The sequence below is a fragment of the Cyanistes caeruleus genome, chromosome 5 (assembly GCF_971803275.1).
Source record: "Cyanistes caeruleus chromosome 5, bCyaCae1.hap1.1, whole genome shotgun sequence".
Lineage (NCBI taxonomy): Eukaryota > Metazoa > Chordata > Aves > Passeriformes > Paridae > Cyanistes > Cyanistes caeruleus.
The window spans coordinates 8,719,557-8,734,623 of record NC_141705.1 but is presented as its reverse complement, the minus strand read 5'-3'; the positions used below and the strand labels follow the sequence as shown (position 1 = coordinate 8,734,623).

The following is a 15,067-nucleotide window of genomic DNA, read 5'->3' as shown; positions in this document are numbered from 1 at the left end:
TCTAGTGTCTTCTTTCACTGCTAAAACTTCTCTAGAACCACAAGTCTTTCCCAGCAAGTCTCACCTTTTGTCTCCCTCATTACCATGGTCTGATAAATATGTATGTTCCTCTTACAGGTCACCATGATTCTTACCCACTGTCTCCTTTCTCTTGTAGCCCTTATTTTCCAGAGCAGTGAGCAGCTGATGTACCCACTGCTTCTCAGTGGTCTCTAGCCTCTGACTTCAGTAAATCTGCAAGTAAATTTTGCTGCTGTTCTCCCATTTCTTGCCTTGTCCAATCCTCTAATTCAGATTATGCAGTATTAGGAAAGCAGTATTACATTTTCTAGGGTTTCCCCAGTTTCAGCATTCCCCAGTCTTAGTTTTGCATGTCAGAAAGCTCCTCAGATGATATGTGCTCTCTTAGCAGATTCTATTTTCCCTTGGGATCAACTCTTTCTCAAGTGTTTGTACAGTTCTGTGCCAGATTCTTCAGGAAATTCCCGTGGTCTTTCTGCTGGAGATTGTTTCAGGAAATCCTTAATGATGTCAAGTTTCCTAATTCTGCACTTATTAGCTCCTATTGGCACTTTGTCCTTATATTCAGGTACAACTAGGAATCTCAATCTACTGTATTCAAAAGATGCATGAACTTTTGACCTGCCACAGCTAAGAAAGTAAATTATAAGAGTCTCAAACTAGCAGAATGATTAAGTGGGAACAGTCTTTATTATAGGTGGAAACACTATTAAATTATTCTTGTTTCTCAACTAAACTGAGCAGTGAAGTTTTGTTTCATCTTTGAGCAGTTAGTGGTATTCAAAGGAACAATGTGAACTTCTGTAAAACCAAAGACTTTTTGTCCAGTGAAGGCTAGAAATTATATTCAGTTTTATTTTTCCTCTTCAAAAAATCTGTACTGCCATAAAGACTTGCTTAAATCTGATTTCATTCAGGGTCTGCTGTTTATCATTCAGAATGCCAAGCTATATCAGCACTGAGCATAGGCTTGGCTGAAATCAGTGTATGAGCTAAGCAAGCAAAAATTGGTAGCTATGCTGATTTTCTAGGAGGTTGAATATCTTAGTAGTGATGAAAGACGTTCCTTGAAAAAGATACAGAGAAATACACCATTTTCTCAAAGCTCCTCAGCTAAAACCTTTGCAAAAAGCGTCTTTTATGACAAAGAAACTTTCATAGCAAACCACAGAAAACTTCGCTTTTAAAAATGCAGATTTATGAAAAAAAATTACAGTCTCATGGAGAGACTTTTTCCCAAATGGTGCAGATATAATCAAGTATCTCTGATAGCAGTCAATCTCCATGTTTCAAATACAATTTTTGCCAGTATTTGTTTTCAGGGAATGAGTATATGGTTTCCCCCAACACCCTTCCATTTAAACCAAATGATCAATATTCTTCAGTGCTTTCAGCTGTTAATAATGTCAGTGTTCTTTTGGAATGTACATTTTGATAAGGGAAACTATAGGTGGCACATACTTGATGATTGCAGAGTCATGGCTTTTCATTTTTCACATTGCTAAATCCATTAGCATTTTTGTAGGACTGTTTTATGTCAGTTGGTGAGGGAATGGGAGCTGGGAAGGAGGACACTTGGTTGGGAGTAATCTGGATTCACTTTTGAGTTCAGAATCAGTCACTGCTGCCGTTTTATGGAGCCTTGCTATTGTGGAGCTCTGTAGGGCATATGGAGCAAGCAGTGCTTGCTTTGATCAGTCATTTCTTGAAAGAAGGCCAGGTATTTCTGTTAGTGAAGCCCTGATAATAATCTTATTTAAACAAGCTTTAGGTCAGACTTATGCTTTGAGTCTCTAGACCCTCACATCTTGAAGAAATGCTGTTGCTGGAAATAATTAATTTTTCTCATGAACCACTATTAAATCCTCCTCAATCTGAAAAACTAGAAATATAGTAGTAGGAAGACCAAGAATTTAATTGAAAAGGAAAGGAGAATATTAAAATTAAAATGAAGAATTTAATTTACTATGGACTATCTCTATGAAAATTTTTTTAAAGAAGTTGTGCATTCCTGGTTGACAACAAAATCCCTTAAGTGCGTCTATTCATATCTTAAAATTTTGTAGTTATTAAATGATTATTGACTTTAAATAAGTTTTCTGTGGGGATAACACCTTAGTTTTAATTGAAAATGTGTGAATTTTGTTTGTTTGTTTAGGAAAGGGATTCCAAGTGAACAAGTGAAACATGCTGATAGAGAGCAAGCCAAGCGTATAGTTTACTCAGTGGTTTATGGAGCAGGTAGGCATTTTTAGAAAAAAAACACAGCTACTATAAATTTATACTTTATTCATGATTTATATAAGTAGACTGAATTTCTAAAGGTGAGTAAAAGTTTGTCAAAGTATTACATTTATATTTTTATCCAGGATTATTAAATTACCTACTCAGTATAAAAATGATGAAATTAATGTAGTTACATTGCCATATACAAAGATTATCTGATTTTGTATTTATTTACTGCTGATAAAACTGAAGCATGTATCTGATTTTGAGTGGACTTTTGTATCCTCTCAGTGTATAGACAGAGATGAGAATAACTGCAATGAAAGTAAAAAAACTCCAGTATTGTTTTAAAACACATTTATAGAATCAGAGAATGTCAGGGATTGGAAGGGACCTCTGGAGGTCATCAGATCCAGCCCCCTGTTCAAGCAGGGACACCTTGAGCTGTTTGCCCAGAACTGTGTCCAGATTTTCAATGTCTTCAAGGCTGGAGAAAGGGCTCTTCAAGGTTCCACATCCTCCCTGGGCAGTCTGTGCCAGTGCTCGCTCACCCTCACAGTGTAAAAGTGTTCCCTTACTTTGAGTCGTAACATTTGCTGCCATTTCTTCACAACTGCAGAAAACTTGCAAAAATCCATTGTTACCTGTTCTGCTTAAGTCCTGACCAGGTCCTAGATAAGTCAAGATGTTCTCCATACTTTCCAAAACTGCCTACTATTTCTTAAATGATGCCCAACTCTCCTTTTGCTTCATACATGCTTAAGAGTTACTTTTTCTGGGGAGATAAATGCATGTATGTCATCAGCCTAGAAGCTCTTGTGAACTGGTTTCAGTGAACAGCTGACTAACTTTCTCTACAGAGGACAAGTTCTTGAAAAAATCATTTTGGAAATGAGTGCCCTAGGCTGCAGACTTTATGTAACTTAGAAACACTTAATGCTACATTTTGGGTTCCTGGCTGTGCTTTCTAAGCCATCTTTTGCACTGAGTCCTTGAACCAAAGGCATAATCAACCAGGGTATTCCATTTATCGTTTATGGCATTCAGTTGGAAAGAAATGCATCAAATTCAGCTCTCCAGAGTATCTATTTTGTGTTTAGGGGTGTGTGTAGATTATATACATGCCTATAAGGATAGATAGATAGATAGATAGATAGATAGATAGATAGATAGATAGATAGATAGACACCTCCATTTTTTCATTAAGCTGTATTGCATTTGAAACCTCTGTGTTTAAAATCTATATCAAAACAGCCCAGCACTAGTACCCTACACTGTAAATTTAGACCTGCCTGCGTTGAGATTGGAATCAAATCTTCAATTTCCCACCTGAATGGTTTCATCACTAGATTATTTCAAAAAATGCCAGCATTATCACCCCTGCCCCTTGGTCCATGCAAATGCTACACATTTCCTATCTCTTCCCTTCACTGTGGGTGGAATGGGCAGATACCAGATGTAATCAGATGAATCACCACCAGTTAAATGCCCTGTAGTTCTGTGTATAGTCAAAAATGCCTCAGTTCCTGGGGCTCAGTGGAGCCTATGTCTGTCCTCTCATCTGTAGAGAACTTTCATGTTTGCATTTAAGCACAGTATTGGCATTCCCTCACTTCCTTTGAACCAGGCACTAAAGATTTCAGTGCAGCAGTGTTTGATATAAGTGTCTCCATTTACTTGTTTACTTTGTGTCCCTCTCTCTCAAACAAGGGCAGTTGAAGCACCTCAGAGATAATAAGAAGTTTCCAGTTCATTAGAAGTGTGATCAGATCCTAATTAAGACATGAAATGATATCATTAAACTACTTAGATGGAAACTGGCCTGACAAAAAGTAATTGTTAGATACACAAAGTTGATGGACTGAATTCCACCCACACTTCGTCTCCCTTCAAAAGACAGCTCACTTTTCATTAAGAAGACATTTTGATACAACTGAAGAGTGTGAATACTACTTCTTTCAGGATTGAAAACTACAAAAACACTCCCTGAGGAGGTTGCCTGTATTAGGCTTACAGGAGTTAATAAAAACCTTTCATGTAGTAAATAGTATTTTTTTTTTGTTTTTGTTTTCTTAGCTTTAGGTTACACTTCATTCATGTTTTCAAGGTATTTTCTTTAATTCTGAAGGATAATAAAGGAAGAGACAGACTGGTTATTAGGAAAAAGTTTTCATCCAGAGAGGTGGTTGGGCACTGGAACAGGCTTCCCAGGGCAATGGTCACAGCCCCAAGCCTGACAAGAGTTCAAGAAGCATTTAGACAACACTCTCAGGCACATGGTGTGACTCTTAGGGAGTCCTGTCCAGGGCCAGGAATGGATCCTTGTGAGTCCCTTCCAGCTCAGGACATTCTATAAATGTTTTTAGTAGGTTTGGAGCAGTTTGGTTAACCTGTTTCTGCCTTAGTCATCTTGTAGAACTGAAACACAGGTGACATAAACATCTGTAAAATAAGGAATTCAATGGCAGTATGTTCAAGCCCTGAACTGACACAGAGGGCTATCACAGTGTTTAAATGAAAACTAATGCTATTTTCATTTTGGAAAGATGATACTGCAAAATGGAGAACACTGAAACTCATAGGCTGCTGCTAGTAATTCTCCTGGCACAGATAAGTCAAGGAAGAGTGCTCAGAGAAGGTTTAGTCCACTCCTGGACTAAACATGCCTTGCATGGCCTGTACTCCTGCATTATGGTGCATTATCTGACACAATTATGTAGCTGTTTATTCCCCTCTTTTTGCTTCCTGGGAACTTCATTTCCCTGACACCTTTCAGATGTCCTTGCTAATATTATGCTTTAATTTTCCTAGTATTCTATGCAATTGTTCTGTATATTAATAGTTCTTTAAATGGATAACATGGACAAACTTAGATGTTACAGTTCTCTAAGGAAGTTACAGTAGTCTCCTAGCTGTTAGCAATGTGTGCTTTATCAGATAGATTTGTCATTTGCTGACCCAGGAAGAAAACCCAAATTAATTAGATGTCAAAAAAAAAAGAGTACAGATCTATAATAGCTCAGCAAATGTCATCCTGGATGTCAGTGTGAATTTCTTTCTCTAGCACCTTGTCCAGACTGGTGTTCTTGCTGCTCAGTGCAGATCCTGGCGTGACTGAGAACAAAATGCTACAAGAATTGTTCTGAAATGCACATCAGCCTGACAGTGATGGCATTTAGGTGGCTGAAATCTTCTCTCTTTTAAAAGTGCTAGACAATTTTTCTTGACAGTGTTACCATGACAATGACTATTCCATGCCTTTGGTGCCTTGAGATGTCTCCTCTCAGCTTATGTTCTTTGCAGACATGGTGCTGGTTCTCTGTCGCTGTGCAACTGATGGAAATATATGTCTTTCAAACTTCATATGACTAATGTTGATGTATGTTTTCTTTTTACTGGAACTGTTTGATTTATAAGTGGGCTTAAACTGTAACTCTTAGTTTATATTTTCGCACTCTGGAATATTTTCAGGTTTTTTTCACCTTTTCTTATAAATGCTCTTAGATCCAGCTTAACAGATATTGTGCACCTATATCCTGTCCAAAAGCTATTATTCCTTTCTCTCTCTGTTGAAACACTTTTTCTGTTTTTCCTTTTTCCATTTTTTTTTTCCAACCCTTTTATCTCAAAACTTGGACCCAAATTTCTGCTGACATTGAGGAGCCTAAGACTGTTTGAAATCTATGGGACTCAGACTCCAAACATCCTTTCTAAATTCAGGCTAAACTCTAAAGCTTCTAGCTAAACAACAAATATCTCCATCCTTTTGTACACCTTCATTTTATTTGTGTTTGCTTAAAGTTAATTTCAAATCTTTATCTGCTCTTCAAAGTTTGGAGATTTCAACACTGATCTAGTAGAATGATACTTAAAGCAACAGCATTGCTCTGTGAACAAAAGAGATTTAATCCACATTATAGATATAAATTATAACTAGGAATGTCTTAATTGGATACTTGTTATATACTTATTACTTATTTACTTAATCCAGTAACATCAGTAAAACATTCAAGCTCAGGGTTAAACATTTAATTTTGTTGCAATATGATTTTAGTGTATCAGATCCATCTTCTTTCATAGAGATAAGTTAACTAATTCCACTAACTGTGCATGAAAGAGTGCTATTATATGTAGTGCTTTTGTGTTCTGCTTTATTGCATAATAGTGAGAATTTCTGTACCACCAGGTAAAGAACGTCTTGCTGACTGCTTGGGAATAACTCCAGTTCAAGCTGGTCAATTTATAGAGAGTTTTATGCAAAAATACAAGAAAGTACATGAATTTACAAAGAAAACCATTGAACAGTGCCGAGATAAAGGTAATCCAAAGTCTGTGACCATATTTTGTTTACTGATCTGCAATCTGTGACAGTGGTGAAGACAGAGATTCAACTTGACCCAAATTCAGATAGTTACAGGACAACAAGAATAGATGGAATATCCTTTCTTGGTGAATCAGGTTTGGGGTGGTTTTTTTTTTCTTTTTTATCCCTAAAAGGAGCTGGTTCAGTCTGCCTTTTCTCAGAAGATACTAACAGAATAAGACATCTGTTCTCAGAATGAACCCCACTTAATGTCAAGTTACAGTGCATCATTTTGACATATAATGTACTCCAACAGAAAAAAAAGCCCAAGGAATCTTCTGCCTAATAAATTGGGTACATGGCTGCTGGACCGTGGAAGTTCAGTCAATTTACACAGCCAATTTTTTTAAACTTACTTTTTCTTTACATCAGTCAGAATTTATGTTCTTGAAGTTCAGGTGGTAGCTGTAGTGACAGATGTGTGCTGAGTGCTTCTGCAGCCAGCAGCTGCAAACTCTTCTTGCATCAAATTGTTTTTAGTTTACATATTCATTTATATTTAGTGAATCCTAGGAGTGCAGTAATTTGGGAAGAGAAAACATAACTGCTTGAAATATTGTCTTTTAAAAGCTTATTAGCAGAACTATCAAAATTGAGTTATTTTGTTTCTTATTCAGGCATGCAGTACTAAGACATTTTTTAGAAATTAAATAGTAAATTTGCAGTATAATACCCATCACTGTATGGATGAGTGTCATGACAGAAACATATAATTCACTTCTAGTTATGAAAATGGCTACCCTTAATTTTTATACTTTGTAGGGCCACAGAATCTACTGGAAGTATGAAGTGTCATTGTGTCACACATTTGCATTCATTTTTTAATTAGAATTGCTCAAGAAACGTGAAGTTACTGAACATCCATTTTTAGCTGTAATAAAGCCAAGCATAACACACCTAGTAAAATATTACACATTTCTAATATAATTATGATATATTTAAAATAAATTAGCATTCTTTCCTTAAAAGTGAATGGATTTCAATAAACAGACTTCCTTGCAAGAGAATCTGGTTTATGAGTACAGTAGAAAAGAATGTCATGACTAATGTTCTAAAGTCATCAAAGCATGCTTGTCTAATTACTTCTTACACTCCTGCCTATCAACCATTTTTAACTACTAATGGTCGAAGTGCAATCTGTTTAGGTTGTTCAGGCTTTAGAAATCTGCAGTAGATCAATATTATTTTATATTTTTCTTGTTAATTCACCTTGAATTTAAAACAAAACATTCCAACCTATTGAGCTCATTAGAAGGTATTTTTCTTAATTTATTTGCAGTTCAAAGGTGAGCAGCACCCCACTGACAAATATTATTTAAAAGCTATGAATGTCTGATACTTCATGTAGACATGATAAGCATATACATAATTCTTTCATCAGTAAGATATTTGTTATTATGTATATTACTGTAGTGCTGTTGTTTTTTTTATGAAATTATTGACATATTGAAAAGACTACAGGCATTTGCAGATTAGTCACTGGCACCAGGCACCTTCTCTGCCACTATTACACAAATGATGGTGTTTATCTGGGAATGCTGCTCAGTTATGAGGAGTCACACCTCACAGGAATAAGAATATTACAGCGAATCTAATTTTACCTAAGAATACAATGTTTCAAGAATCCCATCTTTAAATACTGTTCTTCATGGAAAATGTTAGTTAAATTGGGAAGACTTGTTTGCCAAAAAATACCCCAACTTCAAGATAATTCTGTTCCTTGTTTCAAAACTGGTACTTTTGGTATCAGTGCTCCTGGAAATGCACTAATTCACGGAAATCTGAATTAATTCATCCTCTGCACACAAGCCTGGGTATGTGCTGTCCATTATTCCATTTTTGTTTGAAGAGATCTCCTCACCACTTATTCTTGCACAGCAGAGGAGATGAAACTGTGTCAGTCTGAATTTCCATGGTATCTAACAACAATTCATGGGTAGTCAAGGTGATCAAAAATATAAAGAAAAATTTTTTCAAGTTGTATTTTTAACATGGATGATTTTTCATTTTTCTTAAAATATAAATAGAAGTTTATTTTTAAAGATAAGCTAAGTTTTGTGTATGTTATTTTGACAGGAGAATCCTCACATTTTTTTTCCTCTCTCAACTCCTCTCACTTGCCCTCCAAATAGGGTTTTTTTAGAAAAATACGTCATTAGGCCTAACATAAAGCTTTAACTGTGTTTTTATGCTTCTTTTAAACTAAATATCCCACCACACTAGAGTTAAGGAAATTTTCTGTGAAAGCAACACAGAAATACTACATAAAGAAAATGGAAAAAAAATATAACTTTTTTTCTGCAAAAAACCCTATTTTATATTTTTGGGAAATATTCATTAGTGATTTAATTGCTCTACAAAATGATTTTTCATTACTATTCCCAAGTAAACTATTCATTGTGTCAAAAGCTCTAATTACGGCTGCTAATAGATAGCTAATTCTGTTAGGTATTTATAGTTTCATCTCCCACAGAGAGAGTTTGCTGGTTTATCAGTAGACATTCCCAATAAAAATTTAACAGCCTTAAAGAAGAAAAGTTTGCCTTGTATAACATGTACCAATTCCTTGAATGAAATAATTCTTAAACCAAAAATACAATAAGCATTGAATGTTTAAATAAGCTTTGACTATTTTCAGAGTACAAAATATTAAATTGACTCAGGCAGCGCATAATTACAAACATTTGTATTATCTTCAAAAAGAATTTTTGAAATTTAATTTTAATCACTCTATATTGCATAATTATAATTTTTGTTTAAATCCTGCAAGGTTACGTGGTTTCCATAATGGGACGCAGAAGGCCCCTGGCCAATATCAATGCACAGGATTACAAGCTACGCACTCAAGCAGAGAGGCAGGCTGTCAATTTTGTTGTTCAAGGTAAAGATCTGCCTCCCGACCTTCCTTTCTCCCCACCTCTATCCCTGCCTGGCTTTAGTGGGCAATAACTCTGATAATTTCAGAGGAATGAATATTCCAGTAGTCTACTAGAGTAGGTGTGAGTTTTACTGTGAAAAAAGAAGTTAAAATTATATATTCCATCTACCTTGGAAATTGCCAATAAACAGAATACTATAATAATAATGATAATATCAGCGACGGTATAAATGTTCTAATACACTAGAGTGCTCTGTGAAAGTTAAATGTAGGTATTGATACAAACTATGTATAGACAGAATATCTAGAATTCCTTTCTTCAGATGCATTGTTTCTTTAAACATTTTCCAGTTTTTATAGTCTGTTACTGCAGAAGGGTTTCAGTGATTATGTTTCTTACATATTCCAGCTTTTATTTTGCCAGAGAGCTTTAGTTTCAGAAATATAAAATGTTACAATAATTGTGCATTGTTATTGTTTTGAAATCCAGCTCATTCTTCGCAGCAACTTTCAAACTTAAATCTGTGGAGGGCAAGAAAAAAATTGGTTTTTTCCCACAGAAAAACATTTAACATATAGATTGGAAATGTAAAAGTCAGCATTCTATGCTCACATTAGTTAATCTAATGCAATAACATACTCTGTTTAAGTAACTTGGGCTTCAGGTGTGTACAGAATTTAGCCACCCAAAGGGAAAAAATATCTGAGCTGTCAGCCAAGACTGAGATCCCTCCTACCAAGCTGTCCATTAGAAGAATTATTTTTTTAATTGGATGATGCTGACAGGGTTTTCTCTAACTTAATCCTGGAAGTGTACAATTTACAGGCAAGGAAAAAGTGCTTTCTAGACATGGTGATGGCACGCTCCTTCTAAATTTACTTGAATTTTGAAAGTATCGCTTTCCTCTCCAAATATTATTCATTTTAATGTTTCATTTTTAAAATGCCTTAAGTACTTATTTCATGTTTGACAGTCCTTAAGTACTGTCTCTGCAAAGATAGCTACAGATCTAGAATTCTAATTCTCATTCTGTGAGTCCTGCAGAGCACACAGTGTAGCACTGATAAAGAGACACGGCCCTCTGAGCAGCATTTGCTACGTCCATCTGTCCCAAGAGCTGGAGCAAGGCTGTCTCAGGAATGTCTATGGAACACTCACTTCTATGTACCTACAATCATAAGATTGTCAGATTTCTTTGTCAGTTCAAGTGATACTGGAGGACAAATCAATGCAAAATAATGCAGTTGTTACTCAGAATATAATATTAGAAGGTGTGGTAGAGCAAAGATTAAAAACTCTAAAATATTCAGTATTCCCAAATTTTATAAAAGAAATTATTCTAGACTACCATGATGTTATTTCAGCTATAAGATAATGTTTGAAGACTAGAAAAACTTTCTAAATTATGATAAATTTTTTTATCAGATTTAGTGCACTAAACTGCATTTAATATGTGCTTTATATTTAAACCTAATAGTCTAATTAATTTAAGTAATTTACATTTTGATTATGGTCACAGCGACTCAGAACACTTCAGATGCATGACAATATTGAAAGGAATGTAGAATTGTAGCTTTGAATTATTACAGTTGGCTTTCTCACACTTTTTTCATAGCGTTTGTTCTCTTTTTGAATATTTCCCAGTTCAGTAGTTTCCCAGTTCAATGTGCAGCATGTTATTCTTCAGTTATTATTCAGTTGTATGTTTCCCCCTAGAGAAAAAAAACAAAAACAAAAAACAACCCATTTTGTTTTATCTTTAATTATTAATTTATAATTATTTTCTTTTTTAAAATTTTAAATTAAGATACCTCTAAAAATCGTATTTCAGTAAAAAATTATTTTGAGAATTCTTTCAAAATTTATTACTCTATGTTTTGTAAAGAATGTATCTAGAACATTTCTTTTGTGATGGACTAAATGCTCAGTGTAGTTTTATTCTGACAATCACTGAGAAGATATTTACCTGACCTTTACTGAAACATCCTTTCTTACTTTTTATATCAGTTGTCCCTTTTTGTTGTGTGTTGAATAATTTGACACAGGAAAATAAGATGGATATTTGAGGCTAAACCTGCAGTCAGACATCACCATCTCGATCATCAGCTGAGGCTCTGCGCTTGGTACAGTTAATGAGCAAAACAGAGTCTCAAGAGGAGACAGTTTGTCATAGATGACTGCGGAGAAAGAAGAGATGTTAAGCCTTTGTCCTCATTCTCTTAGATATTCCTCCCAAGCCAGAAGGGCCCACTGTATCCTGAGGGACATCAGGCACAGCCTCACTGGCCAGTCATGGTCCCACTCTGCTCTGCACTGGTGTGGCCCCACCTCATGTCCTGTGTGCAGTTTTGGGTGCCTCAATATAAGGAGGACATCAAACTGTCAGACTGTGTCCAGAGGAGAGTCAGCAAGATAGTGAAAGGTCTTGAGGACCTTGTAAGTGAGAGACTTACAAGGAGCAGCTGAAGTTTCTTGTGTTGTTCTGCCTGGAGAAGAGAAGGCTGTGGGGTGACCTCATCACATGTGGGGTGCCTCAAGGGGCCCAGTGGAGGGGGAGGTGCTGAGCTCCTTTTTCTAGTGACAGCTGTAGGACCTGAAGGAGTGGCCTGAAGCTGTGTCAGGGGAGGTTTAGGTTGGATATTAGGAAAAGGCTCTTCACCCAGAAGGTGGTTGTGCACTGGAACAGGCTCCCCAGAATGTGGTCACAGCCCCAAGCCTGACAGAGTTCAAGGAATATTTGGACAATGCTCTCAGTAATACGGTTCAGATTTAGAGTCCTGCAAGCAGCAGGGAGCTGGGGAGTTGGACTTGATGATCTCTATGGGTCCCTTCCCATTTGGAGCTATTCTGCGATTCTCTGATTATTTCTCAGCAGTGTACCCTTGTGATTTGGCTACCTGGCTGTTCTCTGCCCCATTTGGATTTTTTTCCTCCAAATGATTCTGAAAGCTGAATCATTTGGAGGAAAAAAATCAGAATTTATTGAGTTACAGGGTTGTAAAAAGGACCATGATCTAGGACATTTAGGATGTTTAATGAGACAAGGAGGATTATGGCTTCCACTCTTTACTCAAAAGATTGTTTCTATGTTTTATCAGATAAATCTTTTGTGTAAAATGCTTGGATCAGAGCAAAGCCCTTCACCAGACTGGAGGCCTGGAGAATTATTCTGTCTCTTGACGACCAGAGATGTGTCATCTGTTCTGTGACATGACACTGTTTTATGCACCACTGCTCTTAACACTGTAGTGTGATGAATATACATTACATACACATGGAAATATTAAAAAGTGCAAAAGTAAGGCTCCAAATTGAAATGCAGCACTGAAACAATGTTCTGACCTTTTATGACATTAAATTTTAATTGATTAATAGGGAAATTTTAATTAAAGCTTATAGATAGATTATTTCATACCCTTTTTTATAGAAAGCAATTTTTCAACGTATAGTCCTGAATGACAAATTCACTTTAATTAACACATAATTTCATATTGTTATTTTCTAGTTTTAATTGACATGTAATTACTTCCTCTGTTACTTATTAATCTTATAATCTGTAATCATATTACATTAATTGGATCTGCTAGTTTTGAAAATTATTATAATTCAGAATCTTCTGATGTTTATTATTCCTATGCCATAGTTCCAAGAAGAGCATTTTCCTTTTGCATGCTTTAAATTAAAAAGGGATCACTTTCTTTTGTAGGCTCTGCAGCTGATCTTTGTAAAATGGCTATGGTGAAGATTTTTGCCTCTGTTGTCATTTCTCCAACTTTAACAGCCAGGTTAGTAATGAATGACTGCAAAACTGTTTGGTTTTAAAACAAAATTAGTTGAAATGAATATGTTTCTGTTGTTTTAATTAGCTCTAGAACTACCATGTGTACCTCTGAATCTTTCAACAAGCAAGGACATGTGGAATGGTTACATGGGTAACATTTAAAGTTATATCTTTGTGCTTGAATGGTTGGATCTGTAAATGCATCCATAGCATTGAAGTGCCCCATGGTCATTTAAACTCGGTCAGATCTAATTCAGTGGTAGTTCTGCACCTTTGGAATCAAGCCCAGTGATCATATCCTTCCTGTGTTTGAGTATATTGTACAGTGGGAGTTGAACATTCAATGGGCTTGGGAAAAAAACAGGAATCAGGAAACCAGTGCTCAAGCAAAATAAATTAACATTTTTTTATTCTTGTATAAATGGCTTTTCTTTAAAGAAAAGCTCAGTCATGATAATTCTCTTCTGTTGTGACTGCTCAGAGTTGGGTGGGAGATCAGATAATGTCCTCAAAGTGTTTTATGCCAGTAGCAGAAATAATGAAGTCTACTTTTCCTGTGGAGAAGTTGGTCTAGAGAGCCAGTGAACATTATCATTTGCTGCAATAAAAAGAGACTTTGAAGTCAAACATGTAGAAAAGACCCCAAAGAACTGATTTCTCATCTTTGGTAATGCAAAGGTTTTGTAGCAAACAATCCAGTAGAACATGAATTGGTGCAGTAGAAGTTCAGACAAAAGCAGAGCAGTGCAAGTAGTGCAGAACATTGATGTTTCTGTCGTTATCTAGAACTTAGCTGTAGCAACCATGCATTGAGGACTTCTATGGGTGTTTAGCTCAGTACAAAGAAATAGGGTTTGTCCTTCCAAATATACTTGGCAATTACGTGTATTATCTAACCCTGTAAGTGATTTTTGTGTGTTAGTGTGTTTCATTTATACACAGCAGTGTTGTCTTATTTGATCAATGCTTGAAAATACAATTTCTAATTAAAAATAAAAGTTCAGTTTGTTGAATTCAAAGTAGTTGGACTCATTCCTATGCTAAAAATAAAATAACTTCTGAATGATTCTTAAGCATTCTTGCAACTTTTTAAGCAAAATACCATTGAGCTATTAAAAAAAAAAAAAAAGAGCAAGTGGCCCGCTAGTACAAATCTGAAAAGGGAAATTGTTCTTTGATGGGGATCCTTCCTGTACTCAGACAATGATACATTTTTGTATTAAATGTTGGATGATGCGCTATCACATACTGCATTGTACACTTTCAGGCAGATTGTCTGCACTAATTGTTATTCATTTTGCTACCTGAGTTGAATGAAGAGCCCAGAATCTGTCAGCTGTGGCATGGATGAAAATTTCTGCAGCAGTAGCAGGCATAACTGAGTTAGATGAGTGATAGAGGAACAGCCAACAGCCTTTAGTGGAGGAGGCAAGTGGAGGTGGTGCGAGGGCAAAGAACATTGTACATTCTGTAGTTCCTGCCTGGCACACAGATCTTCAGGTTCAGCAACTGGCTGTTTGTTGTAATTCTGGAAAAGCCATTGTTTTTTGCTACTAATACCATGTCTGATTAAGCTTAAGAATGATTCTTCTTTCAACAGAAGATTTTACTTGGGATTTTCTTTCCCAAAACTATTTATTTTAAAGAAGTAATGTCACCAAATGGCTAAGGAGGTAACAGACATAGGGAAGTATTGGAGCTGTACATGTTAAAATTCATGGAGTTGTGAAAGCATAGGGAAATGGCTACACTGGTCATAACATGGATAACAAAAATATCACTGCCTATCCTGGTTGT

General features: G+C 35.9%; 1 protein-coding gene across 15 annotated transcripts in view; it reads left to right on the top strand.

Moving 5' to 3' along the window:
• POLN (DNA polymerase nu) overlaps window positions 1-15,067 on the top strand; it is a 99,467-nt gene that overhangs the window by 62,629 nt on the left and 21,771 nt on the right. For all 15 annotated transcript variants that reach the window (XM_086888972.1, XM_086888977.1, XM_086888973.1 and 12 more), the window contains 4 exons: window positions 2,180-2,262; window positions 6,434-6,565; window positions 9,381-9,491; window positions 13,196-13,274. In XM_086888972.1, the coding sequence (XP_086745098.1) occupies window positions 2,180-2,262; window positions 6,434-6,565; window positions 9,381-9,491; window positions 13,196-13,274 (405 nt within the window). The remainder of the gene's footprint in view (window positions 1-2,179; window positions 2,263-6,433; window positions 6,566-9,380; window positions 9,492-13,195; window positions 13,275-15,067) is intronic.